The following is a 19,929-nucleotide window of genomic DNA, read 5'->3' on the forward strand; positions in this document are numbered from 1 at the left end:
ACAGTCCCACATACCTGTCTGTGGCTGGCCCCTCCCACATCATGAGCCCTTCCCACTTCACTGGCACGCAGTCGGCCATGGTCTTGCATGTGGGCATCCACCTGCACCAGACAATAAGGCAGACGGTGAGGGGTGCCATCGAATCTCACATTCAGTTGCCTACAAGGCTCTGGCACTGGGCCTCTGGCACCATTGGAGCAGGCAGCATTGGTGGTGCAGGTCGAGGCAGGGGGCGCCATTCCCCCTGCCTGTGTGCCAGCTGCCACGGCCGTCTGCTGACCGGACTGGGCTGTATTATCCTGCTGAGTAGGAGTGGTGTCTGGCTGGTTACCATCTGCTGGTGGGTTGCGAGCTGCTAGTCGGGCTTGACTGGCGTAGCTCCATATCCCTGCGTCGTTTACGGATCTTGGCCTGGTATTCGCTCCTCTTCTGAGCCTGCTGGCCGGCCGGCCAACCTCTGAGTGTCACTCCAAGTGTCAGATTTGGACTTGCATCCCGCAACAGTAGTCACTGGTCAATTAAGCCATGCTGCACTTTTCCGTCACTTGGACCACGTTTCCACAAAGGGCCGAGGTTGTGCTCCCCCACCAGGATCGTTCCACTGTATGTTTTTGTAATCCAATTGCTACCGTCCGGGAGTATGGGGTTCCTCTCGCAGCGAACCCAAAGTTGCCCCTCTAGCCAGCCCGAACGTACTCCTTCTAACTTCGAGAGACGGCTGGCTAGTGGGGGCTGCCGAAGCAGTGTCAGACTTCAAAGCCTCAGAGTTCAGATCTCCCTCCACATACTGGGCAACAATGTCTTCAAGAGTCGGACTCTGCTGAGGCATGCCTGAAGTCCTTGAAGAAAGGCCATAATCATTGAAAAAACGTGCGCAGCTTCAGCCGGCGATGGGAGCACGAAGTTGGCAACAGTAACAATACAGAACTGTCTTAATGTCAACCCCCCCTTCAGACAATGACTCTCTTGATGGGTTCAAGGATTTTATTGAAGACATGAGAGTAACAGCAAAAGACAGTTCTGGCGAAAGGGCACCAAAACTGTTGATAACATGTTGTAGCAAATCCCCACCCCCACGTGTGAACCAAGGCAGCAGCAAGAGTCCAGTCTGAGAGCTCCAAGGCCAGAGAAACAGAGTAGCAGCCCCTGCAACAGCAACAGCTCTCCCCAACACTCCCCCCTCCCAGCAAATGGCATCCTGACAGGCTCACACTCATGGGTATAAATTACAGGCAGGAAGGCTGGATATTAGGAAAACATTTTTTTATGGTAAGAGTTATTCAACTGTGGAATTGGCTGCCTGGTGAGGTGATGAGTTCCTCTGACATTCTTCAAGCAGTGGCTGAGATGTTCTCGGCCAGAGGTCAGCAACCTTTACTATCAAAAGAGCCATTCCCTGCCCCAGAGAGAGAGAGAGAGAGAGAGAGAGAGAGAATATTTAGGCCTTATAAGGAAGGTAGCACAGCCTATGAAGTCTAAATTAGTCAATCAACATTACTATTAGGTCTAATGGAGCATTAATTAATGTTTTCTCCCATGTGGCTATACTGTAAAGTGGGCTATTTATGACTATTTGGAATGTTGATTTTGCATCTCCATTACAACACTGCCATGTTTTGTTGCATTTATAAATGGCCTATGGGCAATAACGAGCAGCACAGTTGAGATCGTGTTGGTAATGACTTCTTTTCTTTGTACCACACATACTAAAAAAAATCACCAGCACAAAACATATTGATTATCATCGGCACATATTGCTTTAAAGGGGAGTTAGATAAGTTAATGGAGAGGGACAGTATACCTCTCAGCATCAACTACCAGAGAAATGCTGCAAGGGAAGGCTGTTGCCATTAATTTTGCCCATGTGGGATTCCTAGACATGGATGGACCTTGACGTGATCCAGTGTGGCTTTTCTTACATACTGCCAACCCTATTTGCCTACGTGCCTTGAAAAGGACAAGGGGAGAAGTGATGAATGCCATGCCGAGGGATAGAGGCCTTTGTGCTGCCTGCCAGCCCTGGCCCTCCTTACCCTTCAAGTGCGTTCCTTTCACTGCCTTGAGCAGGGGGCTGGACTAGATGGCCTGTATGGCCCCTTCCAGCTCTGTGATCATATGATACCTATTTGCTTAATTTACAAAGCGTTGAACTGCAGGATTCCATGCTTCTCTTTTCAGAATTCAACTTTTTGTGGTACAGCATATAAATGAAATTCCCAAATGGTCTGTTATTTTTGTTATTGACCCTAACATCAAGGAATGGTGCCGTGTCTGCTTCAGCAAGGGGTGCCAGCACTCTCCTCGGGGGCTTCCAATCTGACCTGTTTCTGTCCAGGCAGCAACAGCTCTGCCACTTTCCTGCCCCATATTGTCTGTCTCTGTCTGAGGGCTCTGAACGGCAGCTACAGCCCCACATAACTTACACAGTATGTCAAACAAATGTAGCATTGTTTGGTTTCTGGATGAAGGCGGCCAGATAGCCCCGTGCAGCATATCTCCAGGGCCACTTCAGCTGTCGGCCCGTGACAGACAGAAGCAGTTGCCTTCTAAAAATACTCCTTTCCAGAACCCTCCATACCCTTCCTGATTGGAGGATGGAAACTACATGATGCAACCATTCGTCCATAAGGATTCTCATTCTGGAAGAGTGACCCAGTAAAGCAAACCCTGGCAGAGCACAGCCGCCCCCTCGGCCCTCACTGTCCTTTGCTGCGAGAGGCCCCCTTCCCCTTCCCTTGGGAAACATTGTCCTGGTTGGGGAAGAAGAAGGGGCAGCCCATATATAGGACTGACCCTCCACGGGCTGGAAGACATTCAAATAGCAGGAGCGATAAGAGCTTTGAGCCACTTGAAGCCATTGGTGTGGCAAGCCCCGGCTGTGCTGACATGCCCAAGGAAGGCATGGCGGAGACGGTGGAGCTCTTCAGCTCAGAAGGCAAAGGCCGGGGCTTGAAGGCCGTGAAGGAACTGTGGGCAGGAGACGTCATCTTTGCAGAGCGCGCTTATGCTGCGGTGGTCTTCGACAGGTAAGCAGGCTGGAAGGCTGGGCCTGGCTCCAGGTGGGAATGCCCATCACAGCCTTCATGGGGAGAGCACTGGGCCCTGCCTCTCTTGAGGAGCCAGGCACCCCAGGAGAGGAGAGCAGACTGGAGCATCCTGAGCAGAGGGAGGAGCGAGCTCTGCTCTGGGCAGCCCCAGGAGGGACAGAGTCGGGCTCTGCCAGCCTCAGTCGGGCTCTCAGCACCAGCTTTCTGACAAGCCTTACAGGATTGTGTAAAGACTGAAGTGACTGATTGGTTTGTATCCTGCCGTATATATCCTGGTGTGGTTTATGAGACCATAAAACAATTAAAAAATAAAATCCATATGTGTGGAAGCATTTGTTCCCACCAACTGGACTTGAGCTGCCGGGGGCCTCTTGGGGATCTCACTGCAGCTGCTGGCTGCTGCAGAGGCTACTAAAGGCCGCTAGTGTCCCCAAAGCGCGGTGCCCCAGAGAAGTCTGCCTCTCTTAGTCTGCCTTGGCACTTCCGAGGTGCAGGACAGAGGCGTAGCTACCATGGGGACATCCGGGGACAAGTGCCCCGGGCGCCCCCTTGTGGTAGGCGCAAAAATTGCAGGCTCGTTTGTGGCTTTTTCTATTTTTCAGGGTTTTTTCCATTTTTGGCCTGCAGGGGGTACGGCTTTTAGGCTAGTGCAGGGGTAGGGAACCTGCGGCTCTCCAGATGTTCAGGAACTACAATTCCCATCAGCCCCTGCCAGCATGGCCAATTGGCCATGCTGATAGGGGCTGATGGGAATTGTAGTTCCTGAACATCTGGAGAGCCGCAGGTTCCCTACCCCAGGGCTAGTGGCACCAAAATTTCAGGCTATTGTCAGGTGACTCTCCTGATGATACCAGCCAAGTTTGGTGAAGTTTGGTTCAGGGGGTCCAAAGTTATGGACCCCCAAAATGGGTGACCCCATACTCCATTGTTTCCAATGGGAGCTAATAGTAAATGGGGCTACCATTTTGAGGGTCCATAACTTTGGACCCCCTGAATCAACACTGTGTCACTGCCAAACCTAGGTGGTATCATAAGGATAGTTCTCCTACTGATACCACTCCAGTTTGGGGTGAAGGTTGGAGTTCAGGGAGTCCCAGGTTATGGACCCCCAAAAGGGTGCCTCCATCCCCCATTGTTTCCAATTGGAGCTAATGGTATATGGGACTACCCTTTTTCGGGCCCCTAACTTTGGGCTTCCTGAACCAAACTTCACTAAACCTGGGTGGTTTCCTATCAGGAGAGTCTCCTGAAGATAGCCCTAAAAAGTTTGCGTGGCACTGTTAGCTTAAACATTGCTCCCCTGACAGGCACCCTCAATTTTTCCCCAGGTTCTCTTTAAATCCACCTCCTTTGGAGTGGATTTAAAGGGAGAATCTGGGCTCCCTAGATTAAAAAAAACATTGAAAGTATTGTTGAAGGCATTCAAAACCAGATTCAACTGGTAGTTGTGAGTTTTACAGGCTGTGTGGCCATGGTCTGGTAGATCTTGTTCCTAACATTTTGCCTGCATCTGTGGCTGGCATCTTCAGAGGTGTATCACAGAGAGAAGTTTTATAAGAGAAGGCTGGACACAGTGTATAATAGACTCTCTGTGATACACCTCTGAAAATACCAACCACAGATGCAGGTGAAACATTAGGAACAAGATATACCAGACCACGGCCACGCAGCCCAGAAAACTCACAATAATCAACATTGAAAATGATGCTGTTTGGGGTGGGGAATCCGCTGAAACAGCATCACCTTCAATGTTGTTTAAACTAGGGAGCCCAGAGAATCCCCTTAAGGTGGATTTAAAAGGAGAATCTGGGCTCTGTAGTTTAAACAACATTAAAAGTGATGCTGTTTCACTTTCAATGTTGTTTAAACTAGGGAGTCCTGGGTGTGTTCAGATTTGTGTGTTGGGGCATGTTCTATAATGCGATGGTGACTTTGAGATGACCTGGTGCAAAAAATGTTGTTTGGTCGTGGGGGGGGACGTCTTGCCGTGGGAAGTGGCTATTCAAAACTCAGATTTTGCCCCGGGCTCCATTTACCCTAGCTACACCCCTGGTGCAGGAGGAGCAGGCTCGGTTGCCAAAGCCTCGTCTCCACTCAGGGCCCAGCAAAGCTCACTCCTGACAACCATGTTCTGTGAGCCACGTCTGCTGGAGCACCAGTGCTGACAAGTCCTGGCAAGTAGAGCTGAGGATGGGCGGCTCCTCACTCAAGGGCAGGATCAAGAGAGGCTCTCGGTGCACAGATCTCATGCGCCAGCCAGGAGATGGATGGGTGCAGCTGACCTCAGTCTGCTTGATGTGATACCAGCAGCCACACTTTGCTTCATAAGAAGAGAATTATGCATCTTTCTTTATAAGCAGGGCTATGGAGTAGGCAGAACACATTTTGCTGTTGCTTAGATAAAGTGCTCGTGACTGTGGAGGTTAAACCTCTCTGGGTTTAATGTTTATAATTTTGGGGCAACATGGAATTAGTTTGTGAAATATGGACCCAGCTTGAGACGGAGGGAAATGGTGCTCCAAAATAAGTACTGGATTCATGATACTATTGTTTTGTGGTGGACAGGAGGCATGTGGGTGACACTTATCTCTTTCCCTGCTTCAGGTGCATAGCTGGAGAAAGCAACAGGTGTTCAGTCTTAGTCCAATTCAGAATATGATTGAAATTCCTCAAGAGAAATGGTAGCTCACGACATCCCTTGTGGAAAGGGCCCCCGGGGCAGCACAGGTCCGGAGGCCAGGAGCAGAGCAGAGCAGGGCCAGGGGCAGTCGCTCACTGAGACATATTGTCTATATTTTTATTAAATGCAATCCCTTGTAATGAATAAATATTATCACTCCACAGCATAAATCATTTTAATGGGTGTTAGGACTACTTCCCTTTTTGTGCAACAGATACCATTAAAGCTGCTGGGAATGAACACTGAGCCAACGATATCTTTTATATTTCATGGCATTTTAACCCCACTATTCCCATTCCTTCCCTTTATCAATTGGTATTATTATATCTGTTAACTTCACCTCGTGCATGTGAGGATTTAGATTTCATCTGTGAAACCACAAGCAGCAATAAATCTGTTAGTCTTTAAGGGGAATTTGCTATAACAGATGAAACTGAACACACCCTGGACTTTGTACCTGAAATTAAGTATTTAAGTTGTGCCAAGAACCAGGACTGCCGTTAGCCACTGTGGGTCCCTGGAGAAAGACTTGTTCAGGGGCCCACAGACACATGACCCTGATCGAAACCAAATATCCCAACAAAACAAATTGGCTGGCTGGCTGTTATCATGCATCTGTAATAATAAAAGGATCCACATGTTCATTTGTGGCAGGCACGTCTAATCAGAAACTAAAATTAGGAACCAGATTCAGGATCATAGAATCATAAAGTTGGAAGAGACTACCCGAACCATCAAGTCCAACCCCCTGCCTTGCAGGAAAATGCAATCAAAGCACTCACAACATATGTTCATCCAGCCTCTGTTTAAAAACCTCCAAAGAAGGAGACTCCATCACTCTCCAAGGCAGTGAATTCCACTGCCAAACAGCCCTGACTGTCAGGAAGTTCTTCCTAATGTTTAGGTGGAATCTCTTTTCCTTCAACTTGAATCCATTACTCCGTGTCCTACTCTCTGAGGCAGCAGAAAACAAGCTTGTTCCCTCTTCGACATGGCATTCCTTCAAATATTTAAACATAGCTATCATGTCGCTCCTTAACCTTCTCTTCTCCAGACCAAACATACCCAAGTCTCTCCTCATTGGGCATGGATTCCAAACCTTATACCATTTTGTCAATGAACGGCACTCAGAAAATCCTGGGGAATGGTGCACAGGGCTCAGTGTCTGATAGTGGGACATCTTAGTAGGCTGGAGCAGCTGTCTCGTGGCTTCTCTGCCACAGGTCCTGGAATGGCTGGGCCTGTGGTTGCGAACCCTTATTCAGCTGTATTCTGTTTGAGAGACTGAATTAATAATTGCTCTGTGTTTCACATTCCCTCCATTGGGGGGTAGACCTAATAAAGTACTTTTGCTGCTGCTTCTTCCTTCCTCTTTCCAGCCTTACTCACCTCGTCTGCCACACTTGCTTCAAGAGGCATGAGAAACTCCACCGTTGTGGCCAGTGCAAGTTTGCTCATTACTGTGACCGGACCTGCCAGAAGGATGGCTGGGTGAAACACAAGAGCGAGTGCACAGTCCTCAAGAAGCATGGGAAGGCACCCAACGAAAACATCCGGTGAGAGACACGTATGCCAGATGCCAGTCCCACAGTCCCACAGATCCTAGTAACCTGTTTTGATAGTTGTGCCAATGGCTTTCTAATCCTGCTAAGTAAGCTGTCTATTAGTTTTCGGAGGGCAGGATTGTCAACTCCAGCTTGGGAAATTCTGGGAGATTCAGGTTTCATATTTATGGAAAGTTTTCCCCAAATCCTCAAACAATCATATCTGATTTCAAGAGAAGGAACTTTAAAAAAAATGAGGGGATTAGACAGAAGGAAGTTAAGAGAGGGAATTAGAAGAGTCCAAATTCCTGTAGGATGTTTTAAAACTACACTAATTGATGCCAAACTCAAGGAAACTATAAAAGACAAGAAAGCTTCATTCAACAAGTGGAAGGTTTACCCGAGTAAGGTGAGCAGAAGGGAGGGAGCACAGGTTTTGGGAGACAGAAGTAAGTATACAGGAAGGTGAACAAAAAAATGAGGAGCAGATTGCTAAAAAATAAGATAAACAATAAGCATTTCTTCAAATATCAGAAGCAGGAAGATGGCCAGGGCAGTTGGGTCAATGGATGACTATGGAATAAAAGGATTGCTAAAGGAAGACAGGGAGACAGGAGTGTCCGGGTGCGGGGGAAGCTCCCACCCCCTCCCCGGACTCGCGGCCCCGCCGTCAGCCAGCCGGCGCTTCCTCCGCGCCTCAGGACGGCGTGTCGACGGGGGAACCCCGACGCGACGCCGGCAAGATGCGGGCGCGCTCCAGGGCCGACCGCCCGGGCAACGGGGGACGGGAGCGTTTCCCCGGGCTCTCGCCGGCTGGCGAGGCCGGCGGGAGCCTCGGAGGCGGGGAGCGCCGCGCCGACGGGGCCGAGCCGCAGCTGAGCCCGGCGGGCCAGCTGAGCCCTGTTGGGCTGAGTGCGGGGGTGGGGTCCTTATCCGGCAGGCAGGCTGCGGAGGCAATAAAAGGCGGAAGAGGACGGGCGACGAGGGAGAGAACAGAGGAGGAGGAGGGGAGGTGTGTGGGGGTGGGTGTAAGGAAAGGAGAAGTGGAAAGCGTGACGAGGGGAAAGTTCGGGGTCAGGAGAGGACCAGTTGTTGGGGAAACAGAACGTAGAGAAAGGAAGAGTTGGTGGTTGGGCAGAGGGCGCAAGAGCTGAGAGGGGAGAAGCAGCCAGCAGTCCAGAGGCTGGCAGGGGAACTTCCCCACTCCTCCTCCCAAACTTCCTGCGCACCCTGGGTCAGCTGTGGGCAGCCGGCTCAAGCTGTGGCTGAAGCGGCTGTCCCACTTAGTCCACTCCCCGGACACCGGGAGTGAGGCCGGGAATTCCAGCACCCAGGCAGGGGAAGGCGGGTTGGCAACAGGGGTCCCGGCCGGGACCCCGCCCAGGGCGCCTGACAAGGAGAGAAAACAAATACATTATTTATGTCTCAACTATGTAAAATACAAGGCCAGTGCCAATTGCTTAAGCTTCTGTTTTTAAGAAGAATTACTGAAGGAGGAAGTTAAACTGAGTTGAAGAAAGATGGAGTTCTGGGACTATTGGCCAAAATTAAATATTAACATGTCTCTAAGTCCAGATGGCATTCAAATGAGGGTTCTTAAGGAACTCAGAGGTGAAATAGTTAATTATATTGATTAGTAATGTAATGTATTCCTAAAACTGAAGGACTGGATTATAGCAAATGTTACACCAGTTTTTAAAAGGGAGTCCAAAGGGAATCCAGGAAATTACAGACCATATCAGACACACAGAGGAACAAATTCAGCTGAGGGGAAATAAGCATGGGTTCTACAAACCAAACCAATTATTTGGAGTTCTTTGAGAAGGTTAACAGGAATGTGGACAAGGGTGAACCCACAGACATTTTATACTTGGACCTTCAAAAGGCCTGTGACTTTTGGGAGTTCATCAAGGACTAGCGAATAAGCTTAACAGTAATGAAAAAAGGAAAGGTTTTTATGGATTACAAATTGGTTAAGGAAAAGGAAATGGAAAATAGAACTACATGGAAAGTTCTCACAGCGAAGGAAAGGGAGCCGAGGGGCCCCACATGGATTGGTACTAGGTCCAGTTCTTTTAATTTGTTTGGGGGTGAGCAGTATAGTGGGCAAGTTTGTGGATGCTACCAACTATTCAGTGGACAAGGCAACTGGCCAGGAAGAGCAGAGTGACCTGCTGGTGTTCATTTTGGAGGGCTTTTCTCAAAGCCACATCTTTTAAAACAGTGTATTTTTAACAGGGGTTTGCAGGGGTTGTCGCCTTTTCTCCTTGTAAGGGTGCTAAGAGCTGAGACTGCTGGAGGTGGGGCTTAACAGGGTTAACAGAGGTTACTCTTTGTCCTGGCTGCTAGCTGTGGGCCTTGAGGTGAGTCATTCAGCTGCTTTAGTTCAGTCTCTGGAATAAGGCCTTGGCATCAGCTGGCCAAGCACTTCTTCTTTTTAAAATTAATTAATTAATTCAATAAGGACATTTTTTGATGGGATAGTAGGTACAGATAGCTCAAAGGGGCAAACTGACTAAAAGTTTAATAGCTAAATATATAAACAAAAGCAGATATGAAGGCAGGAAGCCAGCAGGGGATGGGGCTTCCAGTGTTTTGCACGCAGTGTCACATGTATGACTATCTGCCACTAGGCCAGAAGTCGTGCCCCGCTGCACGAGCTCCTGGCATACAAGGAACGTGTCCGTTTCTCTTGAAGCCAAGGTGGCGAACCTGGAGAAGCTGAGAGGCAGAGAGGGCAACAAACACAATTTCAGGGACCCAGCAGCGGGTCCCACTCTAAGGTGACATCTCTTCAGATGTCATGGAGAATGAGAGTCTGGGTGGACAGAGGGTACAGTCTGCGGTGGGGAAGATGTTCCTTAGATGGGACCCCTTCCTTAGTTGGTGGTCAGATATCCTCTGCTGAGGATACCCCTCGGGAGGTGGGGGCCTTGCAGTGTGGGTGATCCGACCATCAGGAATATAGAGAGTTGGTTTGTGACAGGCTGATGACCGTGATGGTGACTGCTGCCTGCCTGGTGCCATGGATGTCACTACGTCTAGATAGGCTGTTAGACAGTGCTGGGGTGGAGTCAGCAGTTGTGGTCCACATTGGTACCAATGACATTGGGAATGTAGCCGGGAGGTTCTGGAAGCTAAATTTACTGTTAGGAAAAAAGGTTAAAAATCCAGGTCTCAAGGTGGCATTCTCTGAAATGCTACCTGTTCCATGGGCGCAGCTAGGCAAGCCGGAGACACAGGTGGGTCTCACAAGTGTGATGAGAAGGTGGTGCAAGGCAGAGGGTTTCAGATTTTAGAACTGGGAACCTTTTTTGGGATAAGGCAGGCCTGTACTAAAAGGGGCGTGGCTTCATCTTAACCAAAGAGGAAACCAGGCTGCTGGCTCAACATTAAAAGGTGGGTATGAACAGCTTTTAAACTGATCCCTGGGGAAAGTTTACAGGAGCTGAGGTGACTTCGGTCTGAATACAGAGTCCATGGGGATGCAGACAGAGAAGGAGGTTTTTTTAAATCAACCACATACAAGTGAAGAGCACAGTACGGATAAGGCGATAGTGTCTACAAAAGGCTAGAGGGCAAACACATAAATCCCAGGTTAGGGACAGAGACAGAGTATACAAGTGTCTCTATGCTAATAGTAGAAGCATTCTAATTTCCAAAATGGGGGGAGCTGGAGCACAGAGTTTTGAAGGAGGACATTGATATAGTGGGCATCACAGAGACATGGTGGAATGAGGAGAACCAGTGGGATGCTGTTAGCATCCCAGGTTACAGGCCTCACAGGAAGGATAGGACAGGGCGAGCTGGGGTGGAGGCCCTCTACATCAAAGAGAGCATAGTGTCACATAAAATAGACAATGCAGGGGGAGCTGATTCCCCACAGAAGCACTGTGGATATCAATACCAGGGGTGAAGCATAGTTTAACATTAGGAATATATTATCGCCCTCTGACCAAAGCTAACAAGAGGATTCTGAGATGGAAAAAGAAATTAGAGAGGCCAACAAAGCAAAAATAATAGGTGGTAATGGGCATTTTTAACTATCCCATATAAACTGGAAAATGCATGTTCAGGTCATAGTAAGGAGAGTAAACATTCCTGGATATGCTAAATGACTGTGGCTTAGAGCAGATGGTTGTAGAAACCAACCAGGGGAGATGTGATCCTAGGATCTAATTCTATGGGGACCCAGGACCTGGTGCGTGGGAAGTCAAGTGTTGTTGAGTCAGATAGGAAACAGCCACCACAATGCTGTCAGATTCAGTATCTCTGCATGCTAACAAGTGACAACTACTAATGTAGCTACATTTGCCTTCAGAAAGGGAAATTTCTCAAAGATGAGGAAAAAGAGGAAGCTGAAAGGAAAATCAAGAGAGTCAAAATGTCCAAGATGCCGGAGGTTATTTAAAAACACAGTCACAAAAGCCTGGAATGTGTTCCAGGTTAGGAAAGGCAGCTTCAGTCCAAAAGAAAGCCACCATGGTTAACAAAAGGGACGTTGAGGAAATTATTAGGAAAAAAAAGATGTCTTTTTAGAAAATGGAAGTCCAACTTAATCCGATAAAGAATACCAGAGAGAACACAAATGGTGGGCAAAGAGAAGCAAGTTAAGCTGTAAAGGGAGGCAAAAAAAAGGATTATGAGGAACACATGGCTGTGAACATCAAAACCAGCAACAAACAGTTCTTCAAAGTACATCAAAAGCATGGAAGCCAGCAAGGGTAGCTGTAGGCCCGTTAGATGACAAAGGAACAAGAGGTGTGCTAAAAGATGACAGAGGAGGATTGCAGGAAAAAGCTTAATGAATTCTTTGCAGCTGCCTTCACCCAAGCGGAGGTGAGGAAACTTCTTGCACATTGACCAAGCTTCTTATGTCGCGAATCAGAGGAACTAACAAAGATAGTGGTATATAAGGAATAAGTTCTGGCAGCCATTGATAAACTAAATGTTACCAAATCCCTGGCCCAGATTGTATTCACCCAAGAGTTCTTAAAGAGCTCAAGCATGAAATTGCTGGATCTTCTCTCACTTTAATATGCAACTTATCCTTGAAATCAGGCTCCATCCCTAGCAAGACTGGAAGATGGCCAATGTCAACTACCAACCTTTAAGAAAGGATCTACAGGGGACCGAGGAAATTACAAAGGCCAGTCAGTTTGACATCTGTTCCAGGTAAATTAGTAGAATCTGTCATTAAAGGAATAAAATTATAAAACACGTAGAAAAGCAAGACCTGCCGAGAACGAGTCAGCATGCCTTTTGAAGAGGCAGATCCTGTCTTTACAAACTTACTAGAGTTCTTTGAGGGATGTAAACAGGCATGTGGATAAGGGGAACCAGTGGACATTGTCTACTTGGATTTCCAAAAGGTTTTTGACAAAGTTCACTCACCAGAGACTATTGAGAAAAACTCAGCAATGAAGGAATAAGAGGGAGAAGTCCTCCTATGGATTAAAACTGGTTGAGAAACAGGAAGCAAAAGAGTGGAGTGTCAAATGGAAATTTCGCACAATGGAGAGATGTAGGGAGTGAAGTCCCTTAAGGATCCGTGATTGGGACCAGTGCTCTTTAACCTATTCATAAAATGACCTGGAAGTAGGGGTGGGTATGCGTGGTGGCCAAGTCATAGATGATACCAAATTATGTAGGGTGGTGAGAACCACAAAGGATTGCGTAGGAGTTCCAAGCGACCTTGATAAGTTCAGGGGTGAGTGGGCTAAGAAATGGCAAATGCAGTTCAATGTAGCAAAATGCAAAGTGATGCACATAGGGCAAAAAAAATCCAAACTTCACATACATACTACAGGGGGTCAGTGCTATCAGTCACAGACCAGGAAAGGGATTACGCCTTAGCTGATAGTTCCATGGGAATGTCAACTCCAATGTATGGCAGCTGTGAAAAGAGCAAACTCTATGCTGGGGATAATTAGGAAAAGGAATTGAGAATAAAACTGCAAAGATTGTCATGCCCTTATATAAAGCTGTGATGGAAAGCACGCATCTTGGAGTGCACTGTGTCTGCCCTGGTCAGCCACATCTCAAAAAAAATGATATTGAAGAGATAGAAAAAGCGGCAGAGAAGAGGCGGCGAGGACGATTGAGGGACTGCAGCACCTTCCTTATGAGGAAAGGCTGCAGCTGCTTAGAACTCTTTAGTTTGGAGAGGAGAGCGCCTGAGGGGATATGATTGAAGTCTTGGTAAAATTATGCATGGGTAGTAGAAAATGCTGACAGAGAGAAATTTTTTTCTCTCTTTCTCCTAACTCACTAGAACCAGGGGCATTCATTGAAAATGCTGGGGGAAGAATTAGAACATAATAAAAGGAAACACTTCTTCACGCAACGTGTGATTGGTGTTTGGAATATGCTGCCACAGGAGGTGGTGATGGCCACTAACCTGGATAGCTTTAAAGGGGCTTGGACAGATTTATGGAGGAGAAGTCGATTTATGGCTACCAATCTTGATCCCTCTTTGATCTGAGATTGCAAATGCCTTAACAGTCCAGGCGCTCGGAGCAATTGGTGCCACAGAAGGCTGCATTGCTTTTCTAACATCCTACATGTGAACTCCCAAAGGCACCTGGTGGGCCACTGCGAGTAGCAGAGAGCTGGACTAGATGGACTCTGGTCTGATCCAGCTGGCTTGTTCTTATGTTCTTATGTTCTAATGGTAAAAACCAAGGTAGATTGTGTAGATTGTGAAGATTCCCCCTCCCCCCCCTTGTTTTTTTGCACCTACCATCTTATGCACTTTACCACCTTACCATTCTCCCCCTGGCCCTGATTCTATAATTCCAGAGATTCTGAAATTTCATACTGATTGGTGGGCCCCTATCCTGGCCACTCTTTTTACCCAAGTAAACAGTTCAGGTATTCTACCCAAGACTTGGCTGTCTGCGACTGTGTTTCCCATCCATAAAAAAGGAAGTCACTCAGAGCCTGCCAACTTTCGCCCCATCAGCCTCCTCTCAGTGATAGGGAAGATTTATGCCAAATTGCTACTGAAGAAACTTCAGCTGTGGCTTTCCCATTCCGTTGCAGTGGGGGATGAACAAACAGGTTTTCGCAAGGGGAAATCTCCTCTGGACCACACCTTGGTGCTATTACACCTAGCCAGTAAATATTCAATCAATGCAGATAACAAACTCTACACTGCCTTTATTGATTTAAAGGCTGCCTTTGACTCTGTGCCGAGAGAACTTCTCTGGACAAAACTGGCTGCCCTTAACATTGATGCCAGACTCTTGTTCTTAATTAGGCAATTGCACACAAATACCAGTTGCCGGATCAAGTGTTCCCACGAGGGCCTTTTGACAGACAGTATTCCACTACCAAAGGGGTCAAACAGGGCCCTGCCAGTACCCTGGCCCCCACTCTTCAATCTTTTTTTCTGACTCCTCTCCTCTGCCCTCCTCAGCAGTGAACAGCCATGCCCCAAAAAACTGGCACATCCCATGTATCAATTCTGCTCTATGCAGATGACGCTTGTCCTTCTCTAGATCCAGAGTTGGCCTCAGATCGCTTTATCGAAGCGCTTGTGTGGATTACTGTGAATCCAACAGGACTGACAATTAATTATGAAAAAAAACCAAGGTATTGGTCTTCTAGGCACTTTAAGAAGCTCACATGGGCAATGAAAAAAGCACCCAAATCAACAGGTTAAGTGCTATAAATACCTTGGCCTTCTCATTCTCCTTTTTTTTAACCTTTTCATGGGCAACTCCAGGAGGAAGGGCCGCCTCCTAGCTTTCACATCTAATAGTATGTCAGCACTCACTAACGCTTTTCTTTACAGCAGTGCGCCACTCCTTTATCCCTCCTCCTGCCCTCAAATTTTTTCAATGCCAAAGTTAAGCCTCACGAGATTGCTTTTTCATCGGGAGTCCCCAATTTGGATTCAAGCTATTAACTACTCCTTGAATTCTCTTCCAATCCATATTTTTTTCACAAGATAACTGGATTCCCCAAATTATGCGTGTCTATGCAGCCCTCTTTTTAATCTGGAGTTAGGTCAAAACTCCTTGGAATCAGCCGCTTGGCTGAGGGATTCTTAAAAGATTCTGGCTGCGAATTCATTTTCTCTCCCGGACTGTAACTCCTCTGGTCCCCAATCCGTCTGCTCTCTTGACAATCCCATTCCAACCCCCTGGTTTTCCATAATTGAAAGAAAAAAAAAAAAAAAAAAAAAAAAAAAAAAAAAAAAAAAAAAAAAAAAAAAAAAATGGCTCTTATCGGACTGTCAGTGGATTCACTTTGCCCTTTGTCTTATTCAGAAGCTTTTAGGAAATTAAAAGGTCAACTATTGGATAGAGTGTTCTCCACCTTAATCACCGCAGCTGGGCAAGAAAAACGGCGATGCTCCCCCCTCTGTATTTTTTCTCTTCCCATTTGAATGGGGCCATTTTGAGCACACTACTCTGTATTGCTTAATAAACCCTGTTCAAAGTGAGAAGTTTCATAATGCCTCGCCAGGTTCGAAAATCAATTTATCGCCTTCTGCCTTGTTACATGGCAGATTTAATAAGCAAGAAAAGGCTAAAAGATTGTGCCCATGTAACGATGGCTCAGTTGAATCTCTGGCCCACCAATTACTTCACTGTCTCAGATTCAAGGAAATCAGATCCAAGTATGTGAATCTCACTCCTTTACATTTACCCGATCTCCACGATTTAATTAGATTACACTACTTGTTGAACAACCCTGATCCTTCTCTCTGTATGATAGTGGCAGACTTTCTCCTGGAAATTACTAAATGCCAGTAGATTTCCTTCGTCCTAACATGTATATCCTATGTTGTATATGCTTTTAATCTGTTTTTATTATTGTTGTACTGCTGTCTATGCCAATAAAGGCTTACCATTCTCCTAGAGAGGAGCCTGGCCCCTCCCTCTTCTTTTGTTGGGGCGATCTTAATGAATTGGATTATAGGGCGCCTGTCACTGTGATATTAACCGCTGTTTTAAGTAGATTTTAACGGATTTTAGTATTATATTGTCTGTTATTGATTTTAATTAATTGTATGTGTGAATGTTGTATACTGCCCAGAGCCCCTAGGGGATGGGGCGGTTTATAAATAGAAAGAATAAATAAATAAATAAAAGAGATCCAGAAGAATGTGGCCAAATTAAATGAATGGGCAACAGTGTGCTAAATGAAGCTCACTGTAAGTGCAATGCGAGCCACAAAAATCTTACACGTTGATGGGTCTGAACTTGTAAATGAGAGTGGAAGAGATCTTGGAGCTGTGGTGGGTCGTTTGATGAAAATGTTGACTCAGGTTGCAGAAGTCACAAAAAGGGCAAACTCCAAAGCTGTTCAAAGCACACAACAGGAACCTGAAGCAGAAGAAGCATGAACTTGAAATTGTAAAATGAGAAATGGAATGTTTAAGCATTTGAGTCCTGGGAGGGCGGGGACTGAAGCAGCCTGGGTTTCAGTCGGAAAATTAAGAACTATTTTTCTCAGGGAATGACAAAAGAAGAAAAAACTGAGTTGCTTTAATAGAGAGGCAACACGTAGCGCAGGCAGTCGGGAGCTGCAAGGCAAAGTCTGACTGAACATATCAATCAGACTTCAGGGAAAGCATATCAACACCACCATCACTCAAGTTTATGACCCAAAGACAGCCAGGAAAAAAATGATCACACACCTGAACAACATGTACTGATAATCACAGCTGACTGAACTGCAAAAGTAGGGGGAAAAGCAGAATCAAATATTGTTGGCAGATTTGTGCTAGGAGCACAAAATGAAGCAGGAGAGTGACTCATAGAATCCTGTGAAATTAACAGTTTCTTCATTGCAAACGCATGTTTCAGGCACTTGAACAAACAATTGTATACTGAATGGCCAGTATGGACATCAAACGGATTGTGTCATCAGAAGCAGGAGATGGAGACACCCTGTTCCATTTGCTAAGACAAGACCAGGCCCCCACTGTGGCACAGACCACGCATTGTTAATGTCAAAAATTAGACTAAAGCTGAAGAAATACACCAAAACATTCATAAGTGCCAAAATACAATCTAAACAACATTCCTGAAGAGTTTGAAAACCGTGTAAAGATTTGGGACAGTTGTGGTTGTCACATCTCCAAAAAGATTACAAAGCTAGAAAAAGGGCACAAGAGGACCATCAAAATGCTTAATGGATTGTGGCAACTTTCCTATGAGGAAGGGCAGGAACATTTCAGTTTAGAAAAAAAATGACTAAGGACAGACATCATAGAGATGTCTATAATTATTAATGGGGTAAAAAAAGCAGGAAAAGATCAATTTTTATTCCCTCTCCTATAATAATAAAACTTGAGAGCACCCAGACACAAGGAAAAACTCTTTATTCTTCTGTTATTTGCCTGATGACCCAAAATGTTTGCACACCTTTCCTTTTAATGATTAGCTCTCCCACTACCCAAATCAAGCCTCTCCACAACAATTTTACAGCATTTAAGCTGTTTTTACCTCTAGTGATTTTAAAGCATCATATTTATAGCTGTATCTATTTCAATTTGTATGTTAGATTTCTCATTGCTTAATGTGGACCACACTTAGTTGCATTACCCCAATTGCAGTTATGTTTCCTGCATTCTCCACTGGTACAGTCTGGCAGACAAGTATGTATAACCAAACCGTCCAAAAGGGTATCACAGAAACTCTACTTGTTACCCGAAGTGGTGGGAAGTCTCTCCCTTTTAGAGTGGAGAATTAGCAGGAGCAGACTCTTGGCTGAGCTAGAGGTCAGGCAACAGTGAGACCACGATTGCCTATATATATTGGAGTCAGCTTTTGCCAGAAACTCGCAGGAGAGTGAATAAAGTTTAATAACTTTTATTTAGTTATAATGGAAGTACACAAGCGCACAATAAAAATCAAAGCGGCAGAACATACAAACAATCCTAGAATATAAGCAGTTGTAAGGGGATAGGTCTGGAACAGGACACTGGGGAAGTAAGTGTTACAGTCGTCTGATCTTGGAGTGGAATGGTTCAATGAACAGAACTGAGCGACCTCCACCTAGCTCTGGAAGAACAGCATGTTATGGAACAATATCACAGACAGAGGGGTGTCCAGAGATATTGAACCCTAGCTACTGGGAGAGCAGGTTTCTTATAGGAAAAAATGGACCCTCGGGATTATGCAGAGGGATCCTTAATTTCCCAGAATAAAGAGAGTTCCTGCCTTTCTGGGGAAAGATAAGAGACAGACATCAACGTTAATGGTTGGATCATAAGAACATAAGAACATAAGAACATAAGAACATAAGAACAAGCCAGCTGGATCAGACCAAAGTCCATCTAGTCCAGCTCTCTGCTACTCGCAGTGGCCCACCAGGTGCCTTTGGGAGCTCACATGTAGGATGTGAACGCAATGGCCTTCTGTGGCTGTTGCTCCCGATCACCTGGTCTGTTAAGGCATTTGCAATCTCAGATCAAAGAGGATCAAGATTGGTAGCCATAGATCGACTTCTCCTCCATAAATCTGTCCAAGCCCCTTTTAAAGCTATCCAGGTTAGTGGCCATCACCACCTCCTGTGGCAGCATATTCCAAACACCAATCACACGTTATGAAGAAGTGTTTCCTTTATTAGTCCTAATTCTTCCCCCCCAGCATTTTCGTTGGCAATGAATGCCCCCTGGTTCTAGTATTGTCAGAGAAAGAGAGAAAAATGTCTCTGTCAACATTTTCTACCCCATGCATAATTTTGTAGACTTCAATCATATCCCCTCAGTCAGCCTCCTCTCCAAACTAAAGAGTCCCAAACGCTGCAGCCTCCTCATAGGGAAGGGTGCTCCAGTCCCCTCAATCATCCTTGTTGCTCCTTCTCTGCACTTTTTTCTATCTCCTCAATATCCTTTTTGAGATGCGCGCGACCAGAACTGGACACAGTATTCGGGCGCGTCGCATCCACTGCTTCTTTATATATGGCATGACAATCTTTGCAGTTTTATTATCAATTCCTTTTCTAATGATCCCCAGCATAAAGTTTGCCTTTTCATTGTGCTGCCATGCATTGAGTTGACATTCCCATGGAACTATCAACTAAGACGCTCAAATCCCTTTCCTGGTCTGTGACTGATAGCACCTGACCCCTTCTGTAGCGTGTACATGTGAAGTTTGGATTTTTTTTGCCCCTATGTGGCATCACTTTACATTTTGCTGCTACATTGAACTGCATTTGCCATTTCTGGAGCCCACTTCCCTAATTTATCATAGGTCCGGGCTTTGAGCTCTTCGCAATCCTTTGTGGTTCTCACCACCCTACATAATTTGGTATCATCTGCAAACTTGGCCACCACGCTACTTCCACCCCTACTTCCAGGTCATTTATGGAATAGGTTAAAGAGCACTGGTCCCAAAATCCGATCCTTGGGGACACCACTCCCCACATCTCTCCATTGTGAGAACTTCCCATTTTACACCCACTCTTTTGTTTCCTGTTTCCTCAACCAGTTTTTAATCCATTGGAGGACTTCCCTCTTATTCCTTCATTGCTGAGTTTTCTCAACAGTCTCTGGTGAGGAACTTTGTCAAAAGCCTTTTGGAAATCTAAGCAGACAATGTCCAACCGGTTCACCCCTGTCCACATGCTTGCTTTACACCCTCAAAAGAATTCCTAGTAAGTTTGTAAGACAGGGATTTGCCTCTGGCAAAAGCCA

General features: G+C 46.2%; 1 protein-coding gene across 2 annotated transcripts in view; it reads left to right on the plus strand.

Annotated features, from left to right (window-relative positions):
- Nucleotides 1–2,653: 2,653 nt before the first annotated feature.
- Nucleotides 2,654–19,929, plus strand: part of SMYD1 (SET and MYND domain containing 1) — a 45,478-nt gene continuing 28,202 nt past the window's right edge. For both annotated transcript variants that reach the window (XM_048510644.1, XM_048510645.1), the window contains exons 1-2: nucleotides 2,654–3,026; nucleotides 7,107–7,283. In XM_048510644.1, the coding sequence (XP_048366601.1) occupies nucleotides 2,887–3,026; nucleotides 7,107–7,283 (317 nt within the window). In that variant the 5' untranslated portion in view covers nucleotides 2,654–2,886. The remainder of the gene's footprint in view (nucleotides 3,027–7,106; nucleotides 7,284–19,929) is intronic.

Source organism: Sphaerodactylus townsendi, linkage group LG11, assembly GCF_021028975.2.
Source record: "Sphaerodactylus townsendi isolate TG3544 linkage group LG11, MPM_Stown_v2.3, whole genome shotgun sequence".
Lineage (NCBI taxonomy): Eukaryota > Metazoa > Chordata > Lepidosauria > Squamata > Sphaerodactylidae > Sphaerodactylus > Sphaerodactylus townsendi.